We start from the raw sequence: 19,328 nt of genomic DNA, 5'->3' as shown, positions 1-19,328 counted from the left end.
TTCGCGTTGTTTCCTTCAAAGGTAGGGGGAATGCGCGACAGAATCTGATATGATACATTTTGCAGTTCGATACACGAATAGATATACTCGGTCAACTCGTGAGAAACATCACAAACAACTAATGGTATCCCTAGAATCGCGCCAATGTCATTGGCCATTATAATTGAGTAGCCAATCAGATTCGTCAGGTTATTCATGCAATTTCCATAAACTGCTACACGATGAGACGAGACAGACACATCTCGCATCGCCGTCATCTACCTTATTCACGTGCTTGCGGCCGGTAGGCGGTAAACAGTGACGTTCCGTCATCAAGGAGGTTAATCTTCCCATATTGTTATGATGAAGTTCCTAAAACTTGTTTTACACGTAAAATAATTTGTAGAACTCGATCTCGTACGCTCACATTTAAATTTAATACAGTATATAATCGTATCATGTACTTGAAACTTTCGTAGAAAAGCGAATATGGATATTTTCTTGAGACATCGTTAAACGTTGTTATAATATATCTGTTTAGGAAACTGTAAAGGCACACGTGTCAAAGAGATCGATTATGGCTTTGGCGTGGAATGAAAAGTACCAACTCATCACGAGGAATTTGGCGGAATGTCTGGGAGAAGAGAAACTCGAGAAGATACTGAAGGAACGTGATCTCAAGCTGTATTGGGGTACAGCTACAACGGGAAAGCCTCATATCGGCTACTTTGCACCTATGTCTAAGATAGCGGATTTTTTACGAGCTGGAACAGAGGTGACGATTCTCTTTGCGGATCTCCACGCATACTTGGACAATATGAAGGCACCATGGGCACTTTTGGAGCTTCGTACTCGGTACTACGAAGCTGCGATCAAGGCGATGCTGAAATCCATTGATGTTCCACTGGACAAACTAAAGTTCGTCAAAGGAACAGACTATCAGTTATCCAAGTAAGTAACATCGGTAATCTTGCTCACGTTGCTGCAGTAATGTAACGAAACCTCCTCTTCTCTCGAAGGGATTATACGTTGGACGTGTATCGTCTGAGCTCGTTGGTAACGGAACACGATGCAAAAAAGGCAGGTGCCGAAGTTGTCAAACAGGTTTCCAATCCTCTGTTGTCCGGCCTCCTTTATCCGGGGCTACAGGCTCTCGATGAACATCACTTAAAAGTAGACGCGCAATTCGGTGGTGTCGATCAGAGGAAAATTTTCACTTTTGCAGAGAAATACCTGCCGATGCTGGGATACGAGAAACGTATTCATCTGATGAATCCAATGAGTTGGTATATTAAAACAGAAGAGAGCGAACCGAAGCCTTCGTGCGTTGTTTTGCTCGAATGTATCAAGTAATTTCGATTGCTCGTAGAATTTCTCCACGTTTGCCGACTTTGCGCTTTCCAGTACCTGGCTTGGCTGGCGCGAAAATGTCGTCATCCGAAGAGGATTCCAAGATCGATCTGTTGGACAATGCCGCGGCAGTGAAGAAAAAACTAAAGAAGTCCTTTTGCGAGCCTGGAAATGTCGCGGATAACGGTGTCCTCGCTTTCTGCGAGCACGTTATATTCCCATTATTTAAGGATGGCGAAGTTTTCAACTCGTCAAGGACTGCAGAATTCGGTATATCCAATATACATATACCATTTGATTCATTCAGTGTTGTTGCACTAGGTTGATTTGGTACCTACTAGATATAATGCAGCATTGCGCAGCTCTAGGGGAGAGCAATAGATATGCTCGAGTTGAATTACATCCGTCTCATGATACTTAGTTAATTTCAGGTGGCGACGTGTCCTTCTCCAAGTACGAGGATTTGAAAGCCGCTTTCGCGTCGCAAGAGATACACCCTGGTGATCTGAAGAACGCCGTGGAGGTATACATCAACAGACTTTTAGATCCAATAAGAAAGGAATTTGCAGGAGATTCGAAGCTGCAGTCACTCGCGAGCAAAGCTTATCCACCTCCACAAAAACAAAGTAAACCAGTCTTATCAAGTCTAGATTTTGAATGATAAAATTAGTTTGTTGTTTGTAATTTAAGAGCATATGCTCAATCGATTTCGTACTCGTAATGGTGATTCTCGGTTGGTCAGAGCCCGTAGAGGCGGAAGTTACTCCCGCAAGATTGGACATCCGAGTGGGCAAAATAGTCCAAGTGAAGAAGCATCCTGACGCGGATTCGCTCTACGTCGAGAAGATAGATTTGGGTGAGCCGAATGGACCACGTACCATAGTCAGCGGCCTAGTCAATTTCGTACCTTTAAACGAGATGGAGAACAGAATGGTGGTGATCCTTGCCAATCTGAAGCCAGCGAATCTCCGAGGAATTTTGTCACATGGAATGGTCCTTTGTGCCTCTACGTAAATATCTCGACAGTCGACAGTAACGTTTTGCGCGACAACGCGAGCTGACGATTAAATGAAAATTCATTTTTGATTACACGTTGTACAGCGAAGAACCGACCAGACAAGTAGAGCCTTTAAGACCTCCAGCAAACGGCGTGCCCGGTGATAAAATTACTATCGAGGGATACGAAGATGGAACAGCGGACGATGTATTAAATCCGAAGAAGAAAGTATGGGAGAAGCTGCAGGTACGTATTGCTTTTCTTTTACGCGCATACGTATACATGCTTTACTCACTTGTGTTGAAAAACCTTCGAGATACGAGTTCTCTTGTAACGAAGTAACAAATGTCATTAGGTCGATCTTGTGGTGAATACAGACGGTGTAGCTTCATGGAATGGAAATCCGTTGCTCACGTCAACGGGCGGCAAGATAACAAGCGACACTCTCAAAAACGTTCCGATCAAATAATGCATTGTCATAACGTATTTAAAATCTTATTATACGTTATATACCAGCTTCGATTAATTACAACACACAGTAAATAATTATTTAATTATTTACTTTTACTTGCTTTACGCTTTACCCTTGTTTTTATATATATATATATATATATATTTTTTTTTCATACAAACAGCATTTAGCGTACATTCAAAAATCGGAAAAAGTGTGTAATTGCAAGATCGAAGCTAGCAAATGTAATAAATAGGTCCAACTGCCAGTACGCCAGTACCAAATGTGATTCTTGACGCGAGACATTTGATACCATAGTTCTGTCGTTTATCTACATCTACAAGGAGAGCGGTTGATATTATCGCGGATTCCTACCAAAAATGGATAAAGCCATGCGAGACGGTGGGATTTTTCGTGGCGTTCATCGGTACATCTTCCATACCTGCAATAGCAATCCCGTATCAACACATTTGTTCGGGTTGCTGTTAAATTCTTTTTAAATGATTATTAGCTTCTCATCATACCCATAATGGAAAAATTAAGAACGCGCGACATTGAAAAGAGATGAAGAGAAGATGAAAGAAAAGGAAACAGAGATATCTCACAGGTTCGATGGAGTCAACTTGTGTAAGAAAACAAACTTTGCATCACTTTATTAACAAACAAAACATAAAACAATGAAAGCACACACAATCGAACCATGTTCTGTTCTGCCGTGTGTACGATGACGCTGTATGATGACGAATCATTTGAGAGCGCGCGTTTGCTCTTTCTCTCCCTCTTTGTTCTTGTTACTTATTGTTAGGTACAAATACAAATACAATTGAGCAATAACAGAAGTAACAACAGTTCGATTAACAATTCTTTCTTAGATAAAATTTTAATTCATTATAGAATTTTTCCAGTTAACAAATGTTACTTAAATAAGCGTAACGTTAAAAACGTATAAAATATGAATTATCGAAAGAAACAAACGAGACTACGTTTAATTAAAAAAATGAACTATTCTAAAATTTGAACGGAAATCCAGTTGGAATTTTGTTCGATTAAGCTAATCGCCAGATGGCTAACAGATTAAACGTGTACACTTACACAATTAAATAATCGCGAAACAATACCAAAACGAGAGTTTTTGCCGTTCTTGCTACCAAGATTTATACTTGAAATCAGAGTATTAATTCTATCAAAATCGAAACGAATCGCAATTATATTCGCGGATATTGTATCGATCAACAACGCGTTGATCATCACGATTGGGCATATTTATATAATACAAATTTCTAATAATTCCTAGAACCGCGTCCTTCCGTATCACAAAATATACCTAAACATTTGTAGTTTTAAGAACGCGCATTTATATACGTTCAGTAATATGCTAGACTCTACTCTCACTTGAAGGAAAGGCCAACCCATTTTCATATTATTTATCTTCAATACTCTTGCGCGCCTTCGTCAGATTTCTTTCTCGCGAGAGACCGATAATTTTTCCGGCTCCTGGTATCGCATAATTCCGATGTGTCGCCAATTCCGATCAAATCGATTCGAGAAATCTAATAATTACGTACCGATGAATAAATTATTTTTAACAAAAAGAGAACTTTCCGATTTGAAATCAGAGCCACGAACTTACGATGAGATACATTCGGTATACTATGTCCGGTATACGTGAAAAATACAAATAAAATAGCTTTATTAACGCGAATTAACAACGCTTACGTACAATTGAATTTGAACTTGTTCCAAGTCCCAGTAGAAAAATCGCAACAACGTCTATGCAACAACTGCGCAAACGTTACAAGAGTTAAACATACGGAGTTGCGGCAAAGGTTCAACAGAGCGGCCATTGTAGATCTTTTGATCCTGACGAACGATTACGCGCTACGATTCGACTAGAATCGGTTTACAACAATTAATCTCAATCGGTATCCATATCGGAGGAACGCGTGACGACGGGAAGTGGTGGTGACGGGACGACGAGCTCGTCTTCCTCGACCTCCTCCTCGCCAAGAAGAAAGTTTTCGCGTACCTCCTCCTCCCGCGCTGGCTCCGGTGGCGCCAGCACATCCTGGCCGTGTTGCTTCAAATGGTCCTTGAGAGCAAACGCTCGACCGTACGACGCGCCACATACGTAACAACTGAATTTAAGATTATTGTCCTTCTTGTGTGTCTGAATGTGCGCACGAACAGCATAGAGCGATGCGAACGGTCGCGAACATTCGGTGCACCGGAATGGCTTCGTGTGGCTATTTTTGTGACCCGCCAGTTGTACACGCGTCTTGAACGTCTTTGGACAATACGGGCATGTATAGGCGCGCTCCTCGCCATGCGTTAACAGGTGATGATTGTACACGGAGGATGCCTTGAAACGTTTACCGCAATGTTGACAAGCATAGGGTCGCACGCCCGTGTGCGTACGCATGTGCAGTGTCAGGCAGTAAGAGACGCGAAAGGTCTTGCCGCAAACCTACCGGCAGAGAGAAGATACGACTACACAAATTGTATATTCTTTGAGCGAAACTTTCTCTCTCCTCCCTCTCTCTCTCTTGTTGTCCATTTTTCTCACGTGACATTCCTTGACAGCAACATAACGTACTTTGTTTCTCAAGCTACATATTCTTTTTCCACTTACCTCACAGGCATGTGGTTTCTCCCCGGTATGAATTCGTTCGTGTTTCACTTTTTCGTGAGGTCTGGTAAATCTGCGACCACAATGCTGACACTGATAGGGTTTCTGACTATCAGCAGTTTCTATCGTCGTCGTGGTCGTGGTTGTCGTCGTAGTCGTGGGCGTCATCGTCGTTGTTGATGACGCTGCCATTGTGGTTGATGCCATCGCGATCATCGCTGCTCCTCTGACAGCTGGGATCGGAGTAGGCGATCGCGGAGGTGCTAGCTCGACATGTACCGCCGCGTGCATCGCCAAACTATCCGCGGAATCAAACTTTCTGTTACAGATTGCACACGTGACCGAGTCGCCAGTATGTAGCGTCATATGCGCGTCTTTGTACGACTCGGATAAAGTTTTGCCTGCAAAACATCAGTGTGATGAGAACCTAAGGGTGCGAACGAAAACGCAAATAAGAAACGATATTAATAGGCATTACGAGTACGGAAATCGAAATGATAATTTGAAAATCGTTTTCGGTCGACGCTCAACTCTGGCCTTTACTCTTACAATGTATTACAAGTTAATAATTGAATTAAAAGAACAAGGAATTATTATTACCGCATTCGGGACAAGTAAACGTCGCGCTAGGAGTCCCCTCGGGAGCGTCGACATGTCTAGCTCTCACCGGGGCATGCATTCTCGAATGCAATCGTAGGCTTTTATGGGAGCAGAACTCGGTACCGCACGTGTTACAGACAAACGTTTTCCGACTCGGATCGACCTCACCGTCGTGTACTTTCGCGTGGAGTTGCAAGGCCTTGGGAGTCGCGAAGCTTTGGTCACACTGCTCACAGCGATTATTGCCGCGGAGGCAGGCGTGCACGCGAAAGTTTCCCAACTTGGCGAACTGTTGCAAGCACTGATTACATCTGTACATTCGTACCGATGCGGTCGCCAAGCGTTTCTCTCGTACCTGCATGCGATATACGAGAAACTTTTTATTCACGTTACACGTCTACGGACCTACGGTTCTTCTATCCGCGTTTTTTTTTTAAACACGCACCTTAACGCCTTCCACGTTTGAGAAGAATTTCTCGATCATAGGAGCCTTTGTCGACTGTGACTGCGTCGTGACTTGAATCGGCACACGGTCCCAGAATTTCTCAATCTGCACGACTTTTCTCGTGTAGAGTCTACCCTCGCTGTCCACGCATTCTTCCGTGCGTAGCGTGTTCATCGTCTGCCGTTGCCGTGCATTCACCAGGTTTTCCGTAACCTCGGGCATCGTAGGCACTGCTGCATTCACAGGCATCATCGTCCCCAAGTCATCCAGTTGTTCCGCCATTTCCAGGAGAACCTCTTGACCGTCGTGGAATTGCTTGATGTGTTCGAGAACAGAGTCGAAGCTCATTTCGCAGCTGGTACAACTGTACACAGCGTCGGGCTCTAGCTGCGAAAGGATCAGAACGTAAAATCATGTATCTCGTTGCTAACACGTGTGTAAACGCTGTAATAGGTACGTTCGACTCTTTTTACATTTCTTTTACCTCGCACAATTCTCGTTTGACGCGCAACAGGCCAGCCTCGTCGATTCCTTCCGTCTCGTTTATACGATCCATGTCGATCAAGGTAGCGGCGTCACCGTCCAGAAACTCGGAACCTCCCGGCAAGACGGCGATTATACTTTTCTCCATTGGCGCCGTTCCGCGCTCTAGATCGGCACTCGACACGGGAACAGCCATTGATCCTTGCGACGACTGCGGTCCTTTTAGCGTTCCGCCATTCAGGCTGTTCACCGAAAGCCCTTCCGACATCTTGAAATCCAGAGAATTTTCATCCGGTTGCAATTCTTCCGCGCCCGTCTTTTCTACGACTTTAATCTCTCCTGATGTTTTTATTAGAAACAATAGTCAACTCTCGAAACTCTTACGCAACAAGACTACGAACCATTCTCATCTACTCGTATCGTCTGCGGATCACCCACTATGACGATTCCACTGTCACTCATCGTTGCGAGAAAGCTCCGATTCATCCGGTGTACCCTAGCCTCCTGCAATCGATTACTACGATTAGAAAACATGCTCGAGACATTGCACGTAAAGAGAGTACGATCTGAAGCGTGCAACGCGAGTTCTAAATCGAGTTTGAAATATCATTATCCAAAGTCAAAAGATTTTCTGTACATTGAGATGTAAACGTTAACAAGTAACAGCTAATAGGACTGCCGTTGCAAGTACAACAATTTTGTTAGACTTAAAAAATCTCATCGAATACCGATATACTGATGTAGGATAAAATAATGTTCATTTGACGAAAAGTTGACGAATATTTCTTATGTTTAATCTGATCTTTTAAATGGAATTAAATTACATTAGGCTGAATAGAAATTGACGAGAAACAGATTTGTGATAGATCAAAGATTAAACGCCCACGTTGCATCCTACGCGAAATAGTGAATTTGTTTCTCTTTCTACCAACCGACAAGACGTTCGTTTTGGTTTCGTGCTTGCGAACTTTCTCGAGTTTGTCCGTCAGGATGTCGGGCTTCATTTTGTCCTCGAAATCTTGCTCGCATTTGTCCAGATGCTGAATGAGCGCTGTCACAGAGTCGGAACGCTGCGAACAGCTAGGGCAATAGAGATTGTCCGTCATGCTTAACAAGTGATACTTGAGAGACTGTGGGTTATTGAAAGTTTCGCCACAACACATGGGGCAGACGAGGCTCAACGAGCCCATAATCAGTTCCATCAACTTTTCCGAGTCAAATCGAAACCGTTTCTTTAATGCTTCAACTTTCTTACAACGCTACGTTCAATTCGGTTAGGTAGTTTAACCTAGCGCGGGACTCGATGTGACGAAACGTATCCGCGGAAATTTCATCTCGTCTGCTGATTATTTGGCGAAATTACACGATTCGACGCCGAGTCCAACCCTCTTCTTCCATAGCGGTCCACGACACTAGCAGCTTGGTCACGGCAACAACAAACCCATTGGAGACAAAGTTCAGCGCAAACAAATGCCGCACACAAAAGTGAAGTTGAAATGTTGATAAATGAATCGCGAAGTCGGCCATTACAGCAGTAAACAACAGTGATGGGACTCGGAGGACCGGAGGAGCGTACGTGATTACCAAAGTCTGGTCAGAATTGCTGGTTTTCATTGAACAGCGTATCAAACATGTGATAGATGGTTCGCACGCTATTTCCTTATTCTTATCCGTGTGCGACTGACATGTCATACGCTCGTGCCGAGTTTAATCGTGTCTGTTACTCATCCCAGAGATTTGGCATGACGACACAAAGAGAAAAACAATGGCAAAGTGAAAAGTAAAAACGAAACGAAACAAAACAAAGGAGAAAAACAACGGCACTGTCAAAAGTGACACACATGCAAACACAATGATGCCAACTTACACTTGGTTACGAAACGCATCGACACAGTCTGTAGTTGTATTTTATACCCTGTTTGCAGGTTAGGTTAGCTAAGCTTCTTGGAGCCGCACAGAAGCGCGAATTTTGATCCAAGATAATCATTGTACGACAAAGCGATTTCATATTTCCATGTGATATAACGTGCGTGATATACGCGCACACTAGGTGTTAACAAGTCCCGTTTAAACAATATCAAGTACGCAAATGACATTTATATACTCGTTTGTTCTTCTCCCTTTATTTACAAAGTTGTAATAAATAAATAATTCAATTAGTTAACTAACAATAAAGGTTGTTTCTTTTAATCGACATGCTCATGTTGCGCGTTGCTCTCACGCCAAGTATTCTGAATAAGCTCAATAAATTGTTGCCACCATCTACTACGCGACGTGAAATACAACATGCAGGCAACGATAAAGATCCATGACAACACCAAGCAATAGTCCGTTTCGTTGGAAGGTACGCTCGAAACCGGTCCAGTAAAGTCCGCCGATGTAACGTACAGCGAGCCGTTCGGTTGCAGATTCGTTTGATGGGACGCGAATTTGGCGAACGACTCCAAAGTATAGGCAGTATCGTTAAACTTAGCGACAGGTTTACCATTGTGAACGAGCATCAACGTTGGCACCCCAACTATTCCGTACTGAGCATTGAAACTGAAATTTCCATCGTCTTCAAGTTACATTCAGATGCAAAACGCTTAAAAAGCGCTTGAGAAACGTCTATGCACGATCTTTCCGATAACTTGCCTCTGGTGCTTTATGGCATCGATAGCCACAGCTTTCATATGAGGAAATGAACGAGGTATGGCGTTAAAGTGTGGCGCCGCTTGGCTACTAAATATGCACCATCTAGCATAGAATAACACTAGAACGCACGTTCCTGGTAACTGCTTACCATCCTTGTCATTTCTCGAGCGATTCGATGGTCCAGGTTCCAAAATCAATAATTCCATAAGCCTCGTTGCATTAACAATCTACAAAATGTAGAGGAAAGCAATAATTACTATCTTGAACTTAAATCTTATATCTTGTACGATATCAATAGTAGTAGTAGTAGTGTAACGCTAAGATCGTCAAACCTCAACGGGACCATGAATCTTCTCCGACGAGCAATTCACTTTAGTGATATTGGTCGTGACAGTACTTGTCACGTTTACTGCTTCACTAGTAGTCTTTTCCACACTTTTCTCTTCTTCTTTCTTTTTGTTCACATCCTGCTCGTTCTCTTGCCGATAAGCAACATCTCCGGCGGATATCGATTGTGTCACGGGTTCGTCAGTTAGTTCGTCACTGCTTACGACACAAACTAGTGGATGGAGATAAATCGTAAAGTTTGTTTTAATCTCCAAAATAAGAAACGGTTTACAAAATCGACATTTTTCCAAGTATGTAAATATGGTATAGTATTGCGAAACTGACTCCGTTAGCCGAGATTGTCTTAAACGGATACCTCAACTGGCATCTAACGACAGGTGTGACATAATATTGGAAAATTTATAAGTTATTAGTTTTGGCAACAACTAACTTGAAAGAATTAACGTGTAACAACAAACTTAATTGCTTCTTACCCAAGATTACGAAAGGAAGGATGAAGCCTACAGAGATTGCTCTCAACAAATGCATCCCGTATACGTACAGTATGACTCGCAACGAAAAATCTTGTAGTTACAATCTCTTATCTTGACAACTGATTCATCAATCTTCTTCAGGCAGCCGGTACACACAAGACAGAGAAACCTAACGATACAAATGATACATAAAAATATGAAAAATAGACATCAACTGTATGTCAGCACTCAGAGTATCTGTATCGATCTTTAATGAAATTGAAAAGTACTCAAACTATACGAACACGTATAGGCGTACCTGATTCTTGAATTTATTAAAATACAGATATCCAACATTCGTCACAGTCATATATAATTTCTTATTTAATATTTCAACAATTTTGTTACAATATAGTGCCGTACCTGACGCAGAACAAGATGTAAACAAATTATGGAAATAACAACGTATAAATAAACTTTCGTACGAGAGGTCCCAACCAGCGGACAACATTACCATTACTAGATTTTTCGCTGAAAGACGCTCTTCGTCTCGAGATGTGACATTAAAGGACTATCTACAATGGCAGCAAGCTGCAACAAGTGACCAATCAAAATCAAATATCAAAAACTGACCAATGGGAAATCATACTTCTTACTGCAGTGCATACTGCTATTGTAGACGGTCCTTAATATTTAAAGTTAAACAATATCGATACCGACGACGACAAGGTTGCGAGCAATCGACTCTCGAAAATGGATGAACGAATATAAAAATGGTGCACCAGAGATCACAAGTGCACGAGTTCGTCGATCGAATCGCAAGCGTATTTGCGATATATCACAAAGAATAAGTAAGTTTTGACAATCAGAGGGTGAAAAAACAGGTTCAGAAAAGAACGAGAAATGCTGAAAAATCATCTTTGTACGTCGATACATCGTTACAAATACGCATCGGCTAACATTGTACGCGATATTGAGGTTAAGTTGCGCATCTCGGTGATTTCTTTTTTTAATTATATAGTGACGGACAAGAGAAATCGTTTAGTCATCGTATCGATGTCAACAACTGTTTTTTTCTTTTTAACAATGAAGATTACAGATTGTATATATTGTCGCGGTGAAAATTATTTTCAATCCTGGCTTTGATTTTGATTCAATAGTGCCAATCTTTGTATTTTCTCTATAAATATACATAAATATACATAAATATACATAAATATACATAAATATACATAAATATACATAAATGTTCATTATCGCCAATGGCATTGTTATATATATTCAAGTTCGAAATATGTATATGTTTAGTGTTTCGTGCAGTTTTTTTTCCCAACGTTATGGCGCATTGAATATAGGAATCCTTTCTTTTTCCTTTTTGTATGTCATGTTTAATAATATCGTTACGTCTCTCAATGATCAACAGCGAACAATTATAAACGCAAGACATGCAGCGCACGGGAATTCGGATTATTCGAAAGGTCCTGGGTAGTAGGGCATATACCACTGCACCTGCACAAGAACAGATGGTGTCTGCTACCTTCAAGGTACAGGATCTGAAGGATTTCAACGAACGAGTAAAAAATTCCAAAGTACCTGTTATCGTGGACTTTTTTGCAACGTAAGCAAAAGTTTACAGAATCTTAACGTCTATTACTAAAATTTCAAATCGCACATGGAATTAAATCGTAATTTGTACTCAGATGGTGTAATCCATGTCGTATGTTGACTCCAAGAATAGAAACGGTCGTCGCCGAAAAGCAGGGAAAGATACTGTTGGCAAAAGTTGACATCGACGAAAATACAGACCTCGCTCTTGATTACCACGTAAGTTTCCTCAGGTCGGACTAATCATTTAAACGTTATTACGTAATTTTACCCCCAATCCCAAAATCACAAGTCGATAAATTGAGGTGGATGGACAAAACTCGTGCATGACAATTGTCCTTGAATATGTTTCAATTGCACATTATGTATTTTCAGGTTGGATCCGTACCTGTTCTTATCGCTATGAAAGACGGGAAAGTCTTGGAAAGAATAGTCGGTCTGCAAGATACCGACAAACTTCGACAATTCGTTAACAAGTATACAGAATAGCGCAGTACGAAGAAATTATAAATTACATAATCTTTATCCTCCTTCGTCACTCCTTGTACAGAAAATTTACATACATTGTACATGTTTCAAAGGATTTAGCACCCATATTCCCAGCAAATCCTTTTTAGTAAAATGAATAAATGTATTTCGATATATGACGCAAACAGATTTACATATGTCTATCGTGATAATTGGAAGCTAATTGAAATTAACTACAAGTGTGATGTCGCTTGGACATCGGGAGCTGGTATTCAAGTCAAGGCTGAAAAGTTTCCATCACCTCGGATGGCAAGGAGACTATTTGCTTTCAACGTGGAACAAGTGGGTGATATGCATGTAAATGCACGTTAAACTCAATGTTCGGTTGCAATATTTTCTTGGTCAAGATAATCGTTCAGCATACAATGAATACATTCACGCGACAGCTTAATTAAAAGAGTTTATTGAAACGTTTCAAGTATCTTTTCGTTTCTTCTTTAATTTGATTAGCGCAAGATTGCAGCCTAACGTTACATCGATTCACGTTATCAGCAAGAGAAATTTAGAAATTTCTTCTTTGAAACAAAGTGATCGTTCGAATGAGATTGTTGTCCAATTCCATTCAATGAGATGCTCAAATTGAAAATTACCTATCCGAGGGCAAAGCTTGTAAAAGTTGCCTAGCTCTCTTATAAGCGGTCGACTCCATAATCTCGATTCTGTTACTTTCGTTTTCCGCTTCTTCAGCTTTTCTCATAACATCCATTCCCTTTTTCAGAAGCACCTCTCGCGCTATGCCTTTGCAACCTTCGAAATATTCGAGAACAATAGGGAAAGTGGCATCAGAAATTGAATCGTTGTCCAGCAAGTTATCCATTAGCCAAATTTGTTTGAGTTTCTCGAATTTCCATTCGCTTCTGGAATGTTTCCACTGTAAACACGTAAATGGATGGTACATCTCAGAAAAAAATTAGCCAAACAAAAAAAAACGGTTCAAGCATTTACACATACAGGAAGAAACTTAAGCGTAGGCGTTTGGGTATCATACGCAACAAAGGATTTGCACAATTATGGAAAGTATCAATCAATCATTGTTATTAATTAGATTTCAGAAACTTACCATAGATACATAATTCAACGCCTTTTGCATGGCATTCATTCTACTAGTCTGCTTCTTCTGAATCGCCACTTTAACAGCCTTTTCCTTTTTGAGTTGCCTCTTGGATGGTTTTTTGGGGGCTTTGACGTCTCTATCGTCTGCATCATCACCATCGACTCTTGGTACGTCTTTGTCGTTGATGCCCTTGTTACTAAAAGAAAACGTTCCATCAGCTGTGTCAGTAATCATGTCCGTTGCCAATGGTGTTTGATCGATTAATCAATGAATTAGGCAAAATCTTCATGAAATTTGCAATCAAAAGAGATAAGAATTAAACAAGGAACCAAGTTTATTTGTCGCGTTACCTTTAAAGTTACACAACAATGAAATATAAGAGGAAAACTACAACTTTTCTTTTTGTTTCCAGGTTTTTGAAGCAGCATAAAATTCGGATAACTCTTACCACGCTTCTTTCAGTCGTTTCGATAAATCTGTCGTTTCCGTAGAATTTTCTTGTTTTTTCGTTTTTTTTTTCATACGTTTCTTTCGTACTATATTTTCCTGCGATATTTCATTCGTCACGTGATGACTAGCAATATGCCCATCTATGAGAAATCAATCATACATCAAATGTAATTGCGCACAATAAAATTTTGAGAAAGGATATCTTTTTCAAATCGTACACCAAAATCGCGGAAAGCTAACCTTTGTCTACTTCCCTCTCGCGTGCTCTCTTCCTTAATCGTCCAAGTCCCACTCTCGTCGCATTCTCCGTGTCCATGACGAATGTCAAATCAAACGTAATTTATGCACCATCGATCATCTGATATCGTAATATTACAACTAGAACGTTGCAACAAATACAAAAGATTTCAATTCACAGGCTGCCTCCCCATGCGGCGTATGCGTATGCGTAATCTGCGTATTCTAGTAACTTACCAGAAATTACGCCACTCAAAAGGTCTGTTCTTTTTAGCCGCACTGCTGAACTAGTGCAATACGTTAAAGCATAGATCTTATATACCTGGATAGGCCTCGTTGATGAAAATCGGGGACCGAAATGCCAGAGCGAGAGAGCAATATATTTTCTTTCTGTCCTTCTATTGGAAAAGAAAGACTGCGCAAGCGCGGAGGCGCAGGGACGTAATATCTGATGAAGCAAATAAACAAGTATAATAAAAAATCAAGCGGCAAGGGCTTTTACGGCTATTAAACAAACAGATAATTATAAAACTTCAGAATTAAGGAAATTGAAAGTGGAATACCTGGAGCTATTTTATAGGGACGTAAGAAGGAAGGAATTATTTTTCCGGGAAAGGGAAACAAGAGAAGATATAGAGAAATAATAGCAAATATCATTTATTTAGTAGTATAATATAAACAATATTAATATAATATAAATGCTATTTGTAACTTATAGTATCTATAAACTTATAGTAGTACTTTTAAATCAAACTTTGTGGGATGATTTTACAAGGAATCAGTCATGAGAAAATAAAATTAATTTAGTTAATTGTTTACGTATTTTATTTGGCTTTTCGTTATTTTCACGTGCTATGTGATGAAATCTTATGTCTATGTAAGTAGAAACAATAAGATTTATGAGCTGATTTCTGTTATTACAATAAAAATCTTGGCCCTGAGAGTGACCTGTAATAATTTCAGTGAAAACAACTTTATTAACTGAATTTTTTACTTTACTTATTCTAAATCCGACTGTAGCACAAAGCAGATACATATCCTTTATGCGTCTGAATATTTTCAATTACTTTTATCACATTTCTAACCATAACCGTTTATTATAAGTGTGTACTTCCGAATGAAAAGAAGTGTTGCCATTTTTGTTCCAATATCTGCCGCATACTTTACATCTTATCGTCAGTTTATCGATAAATGAATAAATTTTTTTTCTTTTTTTAAATTGTTCCGGTTGGAACAAGATCGCCTTCAACCCTCCTTTGGATTATTTAGCGTAAATCTGTAACAAAACTAAACTAAATAATTCTCTGAATCTTTTTAACAAAATTAAATATTACTTCTAGTTTGCAAATATCCTGTCGCTTAAGAATCGCGTTCATATCCTCTGCACCATACACATCCTTCTTTCGCAACTCCCTATATAGTATATCTCTTTCATTATCGTACCTACTACATCTCCAAATAACATGATTAATATCTTCTACCGCGTAACCGCACTCACATCTCGCAGATTCTATGGTATCCCTTTCTATGTAGAGACGCGTTTAGATTATAGTGATTTGCCCGTAATCGATTCACCCAAGAGCAGAAATACCTTTCACTATTCAATTTGTAAAACCACGGTTTACTTCTTCTACGTTTATAATAATTTAAGAAATAACTGCGTCCCTTATCTATGCCCTGAGCTTCTATTATATTCTGCGTGTTTTCCTACGCAGTTTTAGCAAAAATCTCGACACAATCGGAAATCGGAACCTCTATTTCCCTCGTCGTTGTACCTCGAGCTCCCTCCTTGGCCAAAATATCCGCCATTTCGTTACCCGTTATACCCCGATGAGAGGGGACCCAAACATATACAATCTGTAAATTATCTCGCTGTTGCAAGTCGAAATGCACCCGCCTCGCTCGCAAAACATAAATATTCTTAAACACATTCAACCTATTACTAGACAAAGCTTGTAAAGCGCTGCTACAATCCGAGAACACTATCAGCGCCCGGCGCGATCGATATTCCTCCTGGCCTACAGTTGTACGAGCTAAGTCCAATGCGGCCCAAATGGCAAAGCATTCCGCCGTGTAAACCGAACATTCGCACGGCAGACTGGCGCAATACGCCGTTTCCATTTCATCCATTATAACCGCCGCCCCCGTGGAGAGAGAGCCCTTCAGGCGAGATCCATCTGTATAAGCAACCAGTGGGTCGTTCGGTAGCTGGTGCTTACATATCACTTTCCTAATTATGGCCAGGTCTTCCGCAGTGTATTGCGTCGCCTGCAGCGGCACATCGCAATCCGCTTTTTTTCTATTTGCCAGTTCACTTCCTATATCAAAATTCACTCTAATTCCCTCTGTTACTTCCTGGAAACTGCACTCCCATAACGGGTATCCCTCCTGTGAAGGACCTAAAATGTCGCTCATCCGAAATACAGCATCCCACGCCTCCGTGAGAACGCTCAATTTTTGCATAGGATTGCGATATCTTGCAAAGTGTTCCGCCCCAGACAGAGCCATCAAACTGTATTTCGTTTCCATCTGACCATACTTGTACACCTTGCTGCAATAGTTTTTGGCTAGCGTCAAAGCCCTTTCTCGCAATAATGGTACCTTGGCCTTGGCCACAATAACATTTGTCGGTGTCGAATTGCGATACCCTAACGCCGTGCGTAACCCTGCAAATTGGCCTCGCTCCAATTTCAAGCGTGCCTCGGCCATGTGTGGTGCGTAAATGAAGCATCCATAATCTGCCACCGAACGTACCAAACTTTTGTATAGCATTAATGCTGTATTCATTTCAGCGCCTCTTGTTACGCCGCTCAGGTACCGGAGTATAGAGTTGGCTCTATCCATTCTACCCCGTATGTGACTCACGTGTGGTAGAAACTTAATCTGATTATCAAACCAAACTCCCAGAAATTTGGCGCCTCGCTCATTTTCAACACATTGGTTCTTGATTCTCAAAAACATGTCACGATTCACTGCTTCTGACTTATTAAATTCCACTAAAGCTGTTTTCCGTAGTTCCAAGGACAAGCCTATGTCGTTCAGTTTTTCCGCTATACACACCACCGCTCGTTCCAAACGTTCCCTGTTTCTGTGCCGGTCCATTCCTCTGACATACACGGCTTCATCGTCAGCGAACTGAAGGAAGACTATCTCTTCTTCCTCATCTTCGCTTAATACCTCCTCTTCATCGCAGACTACCCTATTTTCCTTGATTTCTTCTGCTAGATCAGCTGTATAAATATCAAATAATATAGAGCTAATAACACCTCCCTGGGGTAACGCCTGTCGCACAATTCTCGTAATTTTCTCTGCTCCACGTAACAAAAAATCCGTGCTCCTCTCTTGTAACCAAATAATTAAATATCTCAAGAGGCCCGACGGACACCCTATTCTCTTTGGTTTTTGTATTAAAATGTCATGGTGTACGCTATCGTATGCTGAGGTCACGTCCAGGAAAGCAGCGAGGACATACTCGCCCTGCAACAGACTGCGCTTCACATCCGCAGTCAGACGAGCCAAATTATCTATACAGGAATGCCCTCGCCGAAACCCATTCTGCGAACGATGAATACGCCGGTGATGCTCCGCCCACCACACAAGACGCTCATTAACCATGCGTTCAAACAATTTACCAACGCACGAAGACATGGCTATCGGTCTCACTTTTTCTTTGCCGATTTGGTCTATAAAACAGACCTGGTATTTACGCCAAACCTCCGGGATTACGCCATTCATCCAAAAACAATTGAATAAGTACAACAAAATCCTCCTCTCCGCGTCGCCGATGCACTTCAGCATCCGATAATCGATGCCATCCACGCCCGGTGCAGAGTCTCTCTTGACCATGTCCAATGCCCGCTGTAACTCTTCAATTTTAAAAGACTCATCAAGTTCGGAACTTCCCAGTAGTGGTAAATCTCTAGGACAATTCATCACTCCCGGCGGGGCCAGTTTTTCTATTTCGCTGAGGACCACCATCTGATCACGATCATTTACCTGCCACACATTCCAATTCACGTTGTTAAAACTCTTTTTGAGGGTTCGCATGGTGTTCCATACATAGGACAGGCTTGTAAAACGGTTAACGCCATTGCAAAACTGGTAGAAACTTTCACGCTTCTTTCTCACGATAAGTTTCCTCATCATTGCACAACTCTTGTATTCAACATACGTATGAAGTGTCTTCTGATCTTTAAATTCTCTGAACTTCTCTTTCCGCTTCTCCATCATCTGATAACACTCAAGGTCCCACCACTTCACCTGACGTCGCCGTGAATAGAGTATCCTCTATCGCTTTTGTCGACGAACCAGTACTCCTTCCTGATGCCCTATCCATTGCACGCACCACTATCTGATAAAACTGGTCATAGCTTTCCAACGGAGGAATCCCCTTCAATACGGTCTCCTGCTGCTCTAGATCCTCATGTAGGGTTCTCTGAAATAATTTCCAATCAGTTTTTTTCGTACTCAACCGATTAATTTTTTTGTTATAAATCTCTGTATCCGATTCGATATCAACGACAATGGGGAAATGATCTGAACCCCAAGTGTCCGTATGCTGCGAACACGTAACTGTGTCGGCTATGTTAGAAGAAGCAAAGACTAAATCTATATTGGACGGCCGCTGATTTGCATAGTTTAATCTTGATAATGTGCCTGAATTCATACACAAATAATCATTACGAAACATACCATCATACAAACGAATCCCATTCTCGTCCGTGTTAAAACAGTTCCACATGGCATTGTGAGCATTAAAGTCACCCACTATGATCGATGGTAATCCACTACTGTCAAAACCACACAGATCCGCCCATGTCTCGCGTCGCTCCACTCCGTAGGGCTTACGGTAGACCGCTACTAAATTGAAATTATTTGTTAAATTTTTCAAAGTGATGCCATAAACCATAACATTCAGGGTGGGTTGCATCCAGTCTCTCATAACTGTAAACTGAATGCTTCTACGAATGAGTATAATAATTCCTCCACTACGTCCAACGCTATTCACCCCAATGCACATAAATTGTGCCGCACGTACTTTATTAAAATCCTTGATTTTCGTTTCCACTATTACAGCAATATCGAAGTC

The 19,328-nt window shown here is 41.1% G+C and overlaps 5 protein-coding genes across 13 annotated transcripts; 2 read left to right on the top strand and 3 right to left on the bottom strand.

The window, feature by feature from the left end:
- The first annotated feature begins 228 nt into the window (after positions 1–228).
- On the top strand, positions 229–3,066 carry LOC105283438 (tyrosine--tRNA ligase, cytoplasmic). 3 transcript variants are annotated; one of them, XM_011346216.3, is made up of 8 exons: positions 229–319; positions 521–930; positions 999–1,261; positions 1,384–1,599; positions 1,761–1,955; positions 2,072–2,339; positions 2,431–2,572; positions 2,682–3,066. In XM_011346216.3, exons 2-8 carry the CDS (start codon positions 557–559, stop codon positions 2,793–2,795), a joined length of 1,572 nt encoding a protein of 523 aa, XP_011344518.1. In that variant the 5' UTR covers positions 229–319; positions 521–556; the 3' UTR covers positions 2,796–3,066. The 3 variants fall into 3 exon arrangements, with proteins under 3 accessions (XP_011344518.1, XP_011344509.1, XP_011344501.1); XM_011346207.3 differs by having other exon boundaries at positions 249–396; XM_011346199.2 differs by lacking the exon at positions 229–319 and adding an exon at positions 328–369.
- A 334-nt stretch (positions 3,067–3,400) lies between these two features.
- Positions 3,401–8,889, bottom strand: LOC105283471 (endothelial zinc finger protein induced by tumor necrosis factor alpha). Of its 5 annotated transcripts, none has more exons than XM_011346248.3 (8): positions 8,295–8,889; positions 7,864–8,011; positions 7,333–7,435; positions 6,933–7,270; positions 6,449–6,835; positions 6,004–6,358; positions 5,407–5,804; positions 3,401–5,241 (listed from the first exon to the last, which is right to left on the bottom strand). In XM_011346248.3, exons 1-8 carry the CDS (start codon positions 8,621–8,623, stop codon positions 4,693–4,695), a joined length of 2,607 nt encoding a protein of 868 aa, XP_011344550.1. In that variant the 5' UTR covers positions 8,624–8,889; the 3' UTR covers positions 3,401–4,692. The 5 variants fall into 5 exon arrangements, with proteins under 5 accessions (XP_011344550.1, XP_011344559.1, XP_011344567.1 ...); XM_011346257.3 differs by having other exon boundaries at positions 8,317–8,889; XM_011346265.3 differs by having other exon boundaries at positions 8,516–8,889.
- Positions 8,890–9,032: 143 nt separating this feature from the next.
- LOC105283457 (thioredoxin domain-containing protein 15) lies at positions 9,033–10,914 on the bottom strand. Of its 2 annotated transcripts, none has more exons than XM_011346237.3 (5): positions 10,789–10,914; positions 10,387–10,555; positions 9,898–10,124; positions 9,566–9,792; positions 9,033–9,472 (listed from the first exon to the last, which is right to left on the bottom strand). In XM_011346237.3, the coding sequence occupies exons 2-5, from the start codon at positions 10,439–10,441 to the stop codon at positions 9,118–9,120; spliced, it is 864 nt and encodes a 287-aa protein (XP_011344539.1). In that variant the 5' UTR covers positions 10,442–10,555; positions 10,789–10,914; the 3' UTR covers positions 9,033–9,117. The 2 variants fall into 2 exon arrangements, with proteins under 2 accessions (XP_011344539.1, XP_011344530.1); XM_011346228.3 differs by having other exon boundaries at positions 10,685–10,902.
- Positions 10,915–11,081: 167 nt separating this feature from the next.
- LOC105283492 (thioredoxin, mitochondrial) lies at positions 11,082–12,616 on the top strand. The gene is made up of 4 exons (XM_011346296.2): positions 11,082–11,216; positions 11,789–11,983; positions 12,066–12,189; positions 12,346–12,616. Exons 2-4 carry the CDS (start codon positions 11,811–11,813, stop codon positions 12,457–12,459), a joined length of 411 nt encoding a protein of 136 aa, XP_011344598.1. The 5' UTR covers positions 11,082–11,216; positions 11,789–11,810; the 3' UTR covers positions 12,460–12,616.
- Positions 12,617–12,819: 203 nt separating this feature from the next.
- Positions 12,820–14,612, bottom strand: LOC105283485 (uncharacterized protein C7orf50 homolog). 2 transcript variants are annotated; one of them, XM_011346278.3, is made up of 5 exons: positions 14,477–14,612; positions 14,243–14,380; positions 14,001–14,142; positions 13,559–13,748; positions 12,820–13,369 (listed from the first exon to the last, which is right to left on the bottom strand). In XM_011346278.3, the coding sequence occupies exons 2-5, from the start codon at positions 14,316–14,318 to the stop codon at positions 13,085–13,087; spliced, it is 693 nt and encodes a 230-aa protein (XP_011344580.1). In that variant the 5' UTR covers positions 14,319–14,380; positions 14,477–14,612; the 3' UTR covers positions 12,820–13,084. The 2 variants fall into 2 exon arrangements, with proteins under 2 accessions (XP_011344580.1, XP_011344590.1); XM_011346288.3 differs by lacking the exon at positions 14,477–14,612 and having other exon boundaries at positions 14,243–14,469.
- Positions 14,613–19,328: the final 4,716 nt, after the last annotated feature.

Source organism: Ooceraea biroi, chromosome 4 (assembly GCF_003672135.1).
Source record: "Ooceraea biroi isolate clonal line C1 chromosome 4, Obir_v5.4, whole genome shotgun sequence".
In the NCBI taxonomy this organism is placed as follows: Eukaryota; Metazoa; Arthropoda; class Insecta; order Hymenoptera; family Formicidae; genus Ooceraea; species Ooceraea biroi.
The sequence above is the reverse complement of the archived record's forward strand: the minus strand, read 5'-3'. Positions and strand labels throughout refer to the sequence as shown.

Excerpts from the sequence above, each read along its gene's own strand:
- LOC105283471 (XM_011346248.3), bottom strand. The coding sequence starts at position 8,623 with ATGACATGTCAGTCGCACACGGATAAGAATAAGGAAATAGCGTGCGAA. Across the intron at positions 8,012-8,294 it reads TGGACTCGGCGTCGAATCGT|CTGTTCGCAGCGTTCCGACT; the intron begins GTAATTTCGCCA and ends CTATTGCCCTAG. Across the intron at positions 6,836-6,932 it reads TCAAACGAGAATTGTGCGAG|CTAGAGCCCGACGCTGTGTA; the intron begins GTAAAAGAAATG and ends ATCCTTTCGCAG.
- LOC105283457 (XM_011346237.3), bottom strand. The coding sequence starts at position 10,441 with ATGCATTTGTTGAGAGCAATCTCTGTAGGCTTCATCCTTCCTTTCGTA. Across the intron at positions 10,125-10,386 it reads CCTTCCTTTCGTAATCTTGG|TTTGTGTCGTAAGCAGTGAC; the intron begins GTAAGAAGCAAT and ends TCCATCCACTAG. Across the intron at positions 9,473-9,565 it reads GATGCCATAAAGCACCAGAG|TTTCAATGCTCAGTACGGAA; the intron begins GCAAGTTATCGG and ends TGGAAATTTCAG.
- LOC105283492 (XM_011346296.2), top strand. The coding sequence starts at position 11,811 with ATGCAGCGCACGGGAATTCGGATTATTCGAAAGGTCCTGGGTAGTAGG. Across the intron at positions 11,984-12,065 it reads ATCGTGGACTTTTTTGCAAC|ATGGTGTAATCCATGTCGTA; the intron begins GTAAGCAAAAGT and ends ATTTGTACTCAG. Across the intron at positions 12,190-12,345 it reads ACCTCGCTCTTGATTACCAC|GTTGGATCCGTACCTGTTCT; the intron begins GTAAGTTTCCTC and ends ATGTATTTTCAG.
- LOC105283438 (XM_011346199.2), top strand. The coding sequence starts at position 340 with ATGATGAAGTTCCTAAAACTTGTTTTACAC. Across the intron at positions 1,956-2,071 it reads TCCACCTCCACAAAAACAAA|AGCCCGTAGAGGCGGAAGTT; the intron begins GTAAACCAGTCT and ends TCGGTTGGTCAG. Across the intron at positions 2,573-2,681 it reads AAGTATGGGAGAAGCTGCAG|GTCGATCTTGTGGTGAATAC; the intron begins GTACGTATTGCT and ends AAATGTCATTAG.
- LOC105283485 (XM_011346278.3), bottom strand. The coding sequence starts at position 14,318 with ATGGACACGGAGAATGCGACGAGAGTGGGACTTGGACGATTAAGGAAG. Across the intron at positions 13,749-14,000 it reads AAACGACTGAAAGAAGCGTG|TAACAAGGGCATCAACGACA; the intron begins GTAAGAGTTATC and ends GTTTTCTTTTAG. Across the intron at positions 13,370-13,558 it reads CGTTGAATTATGTATCTATG|TGGAAACATTCCAGAAGCGA; the intron begins GTAAGTTTCTGA and ends ACGTGTTTACAG.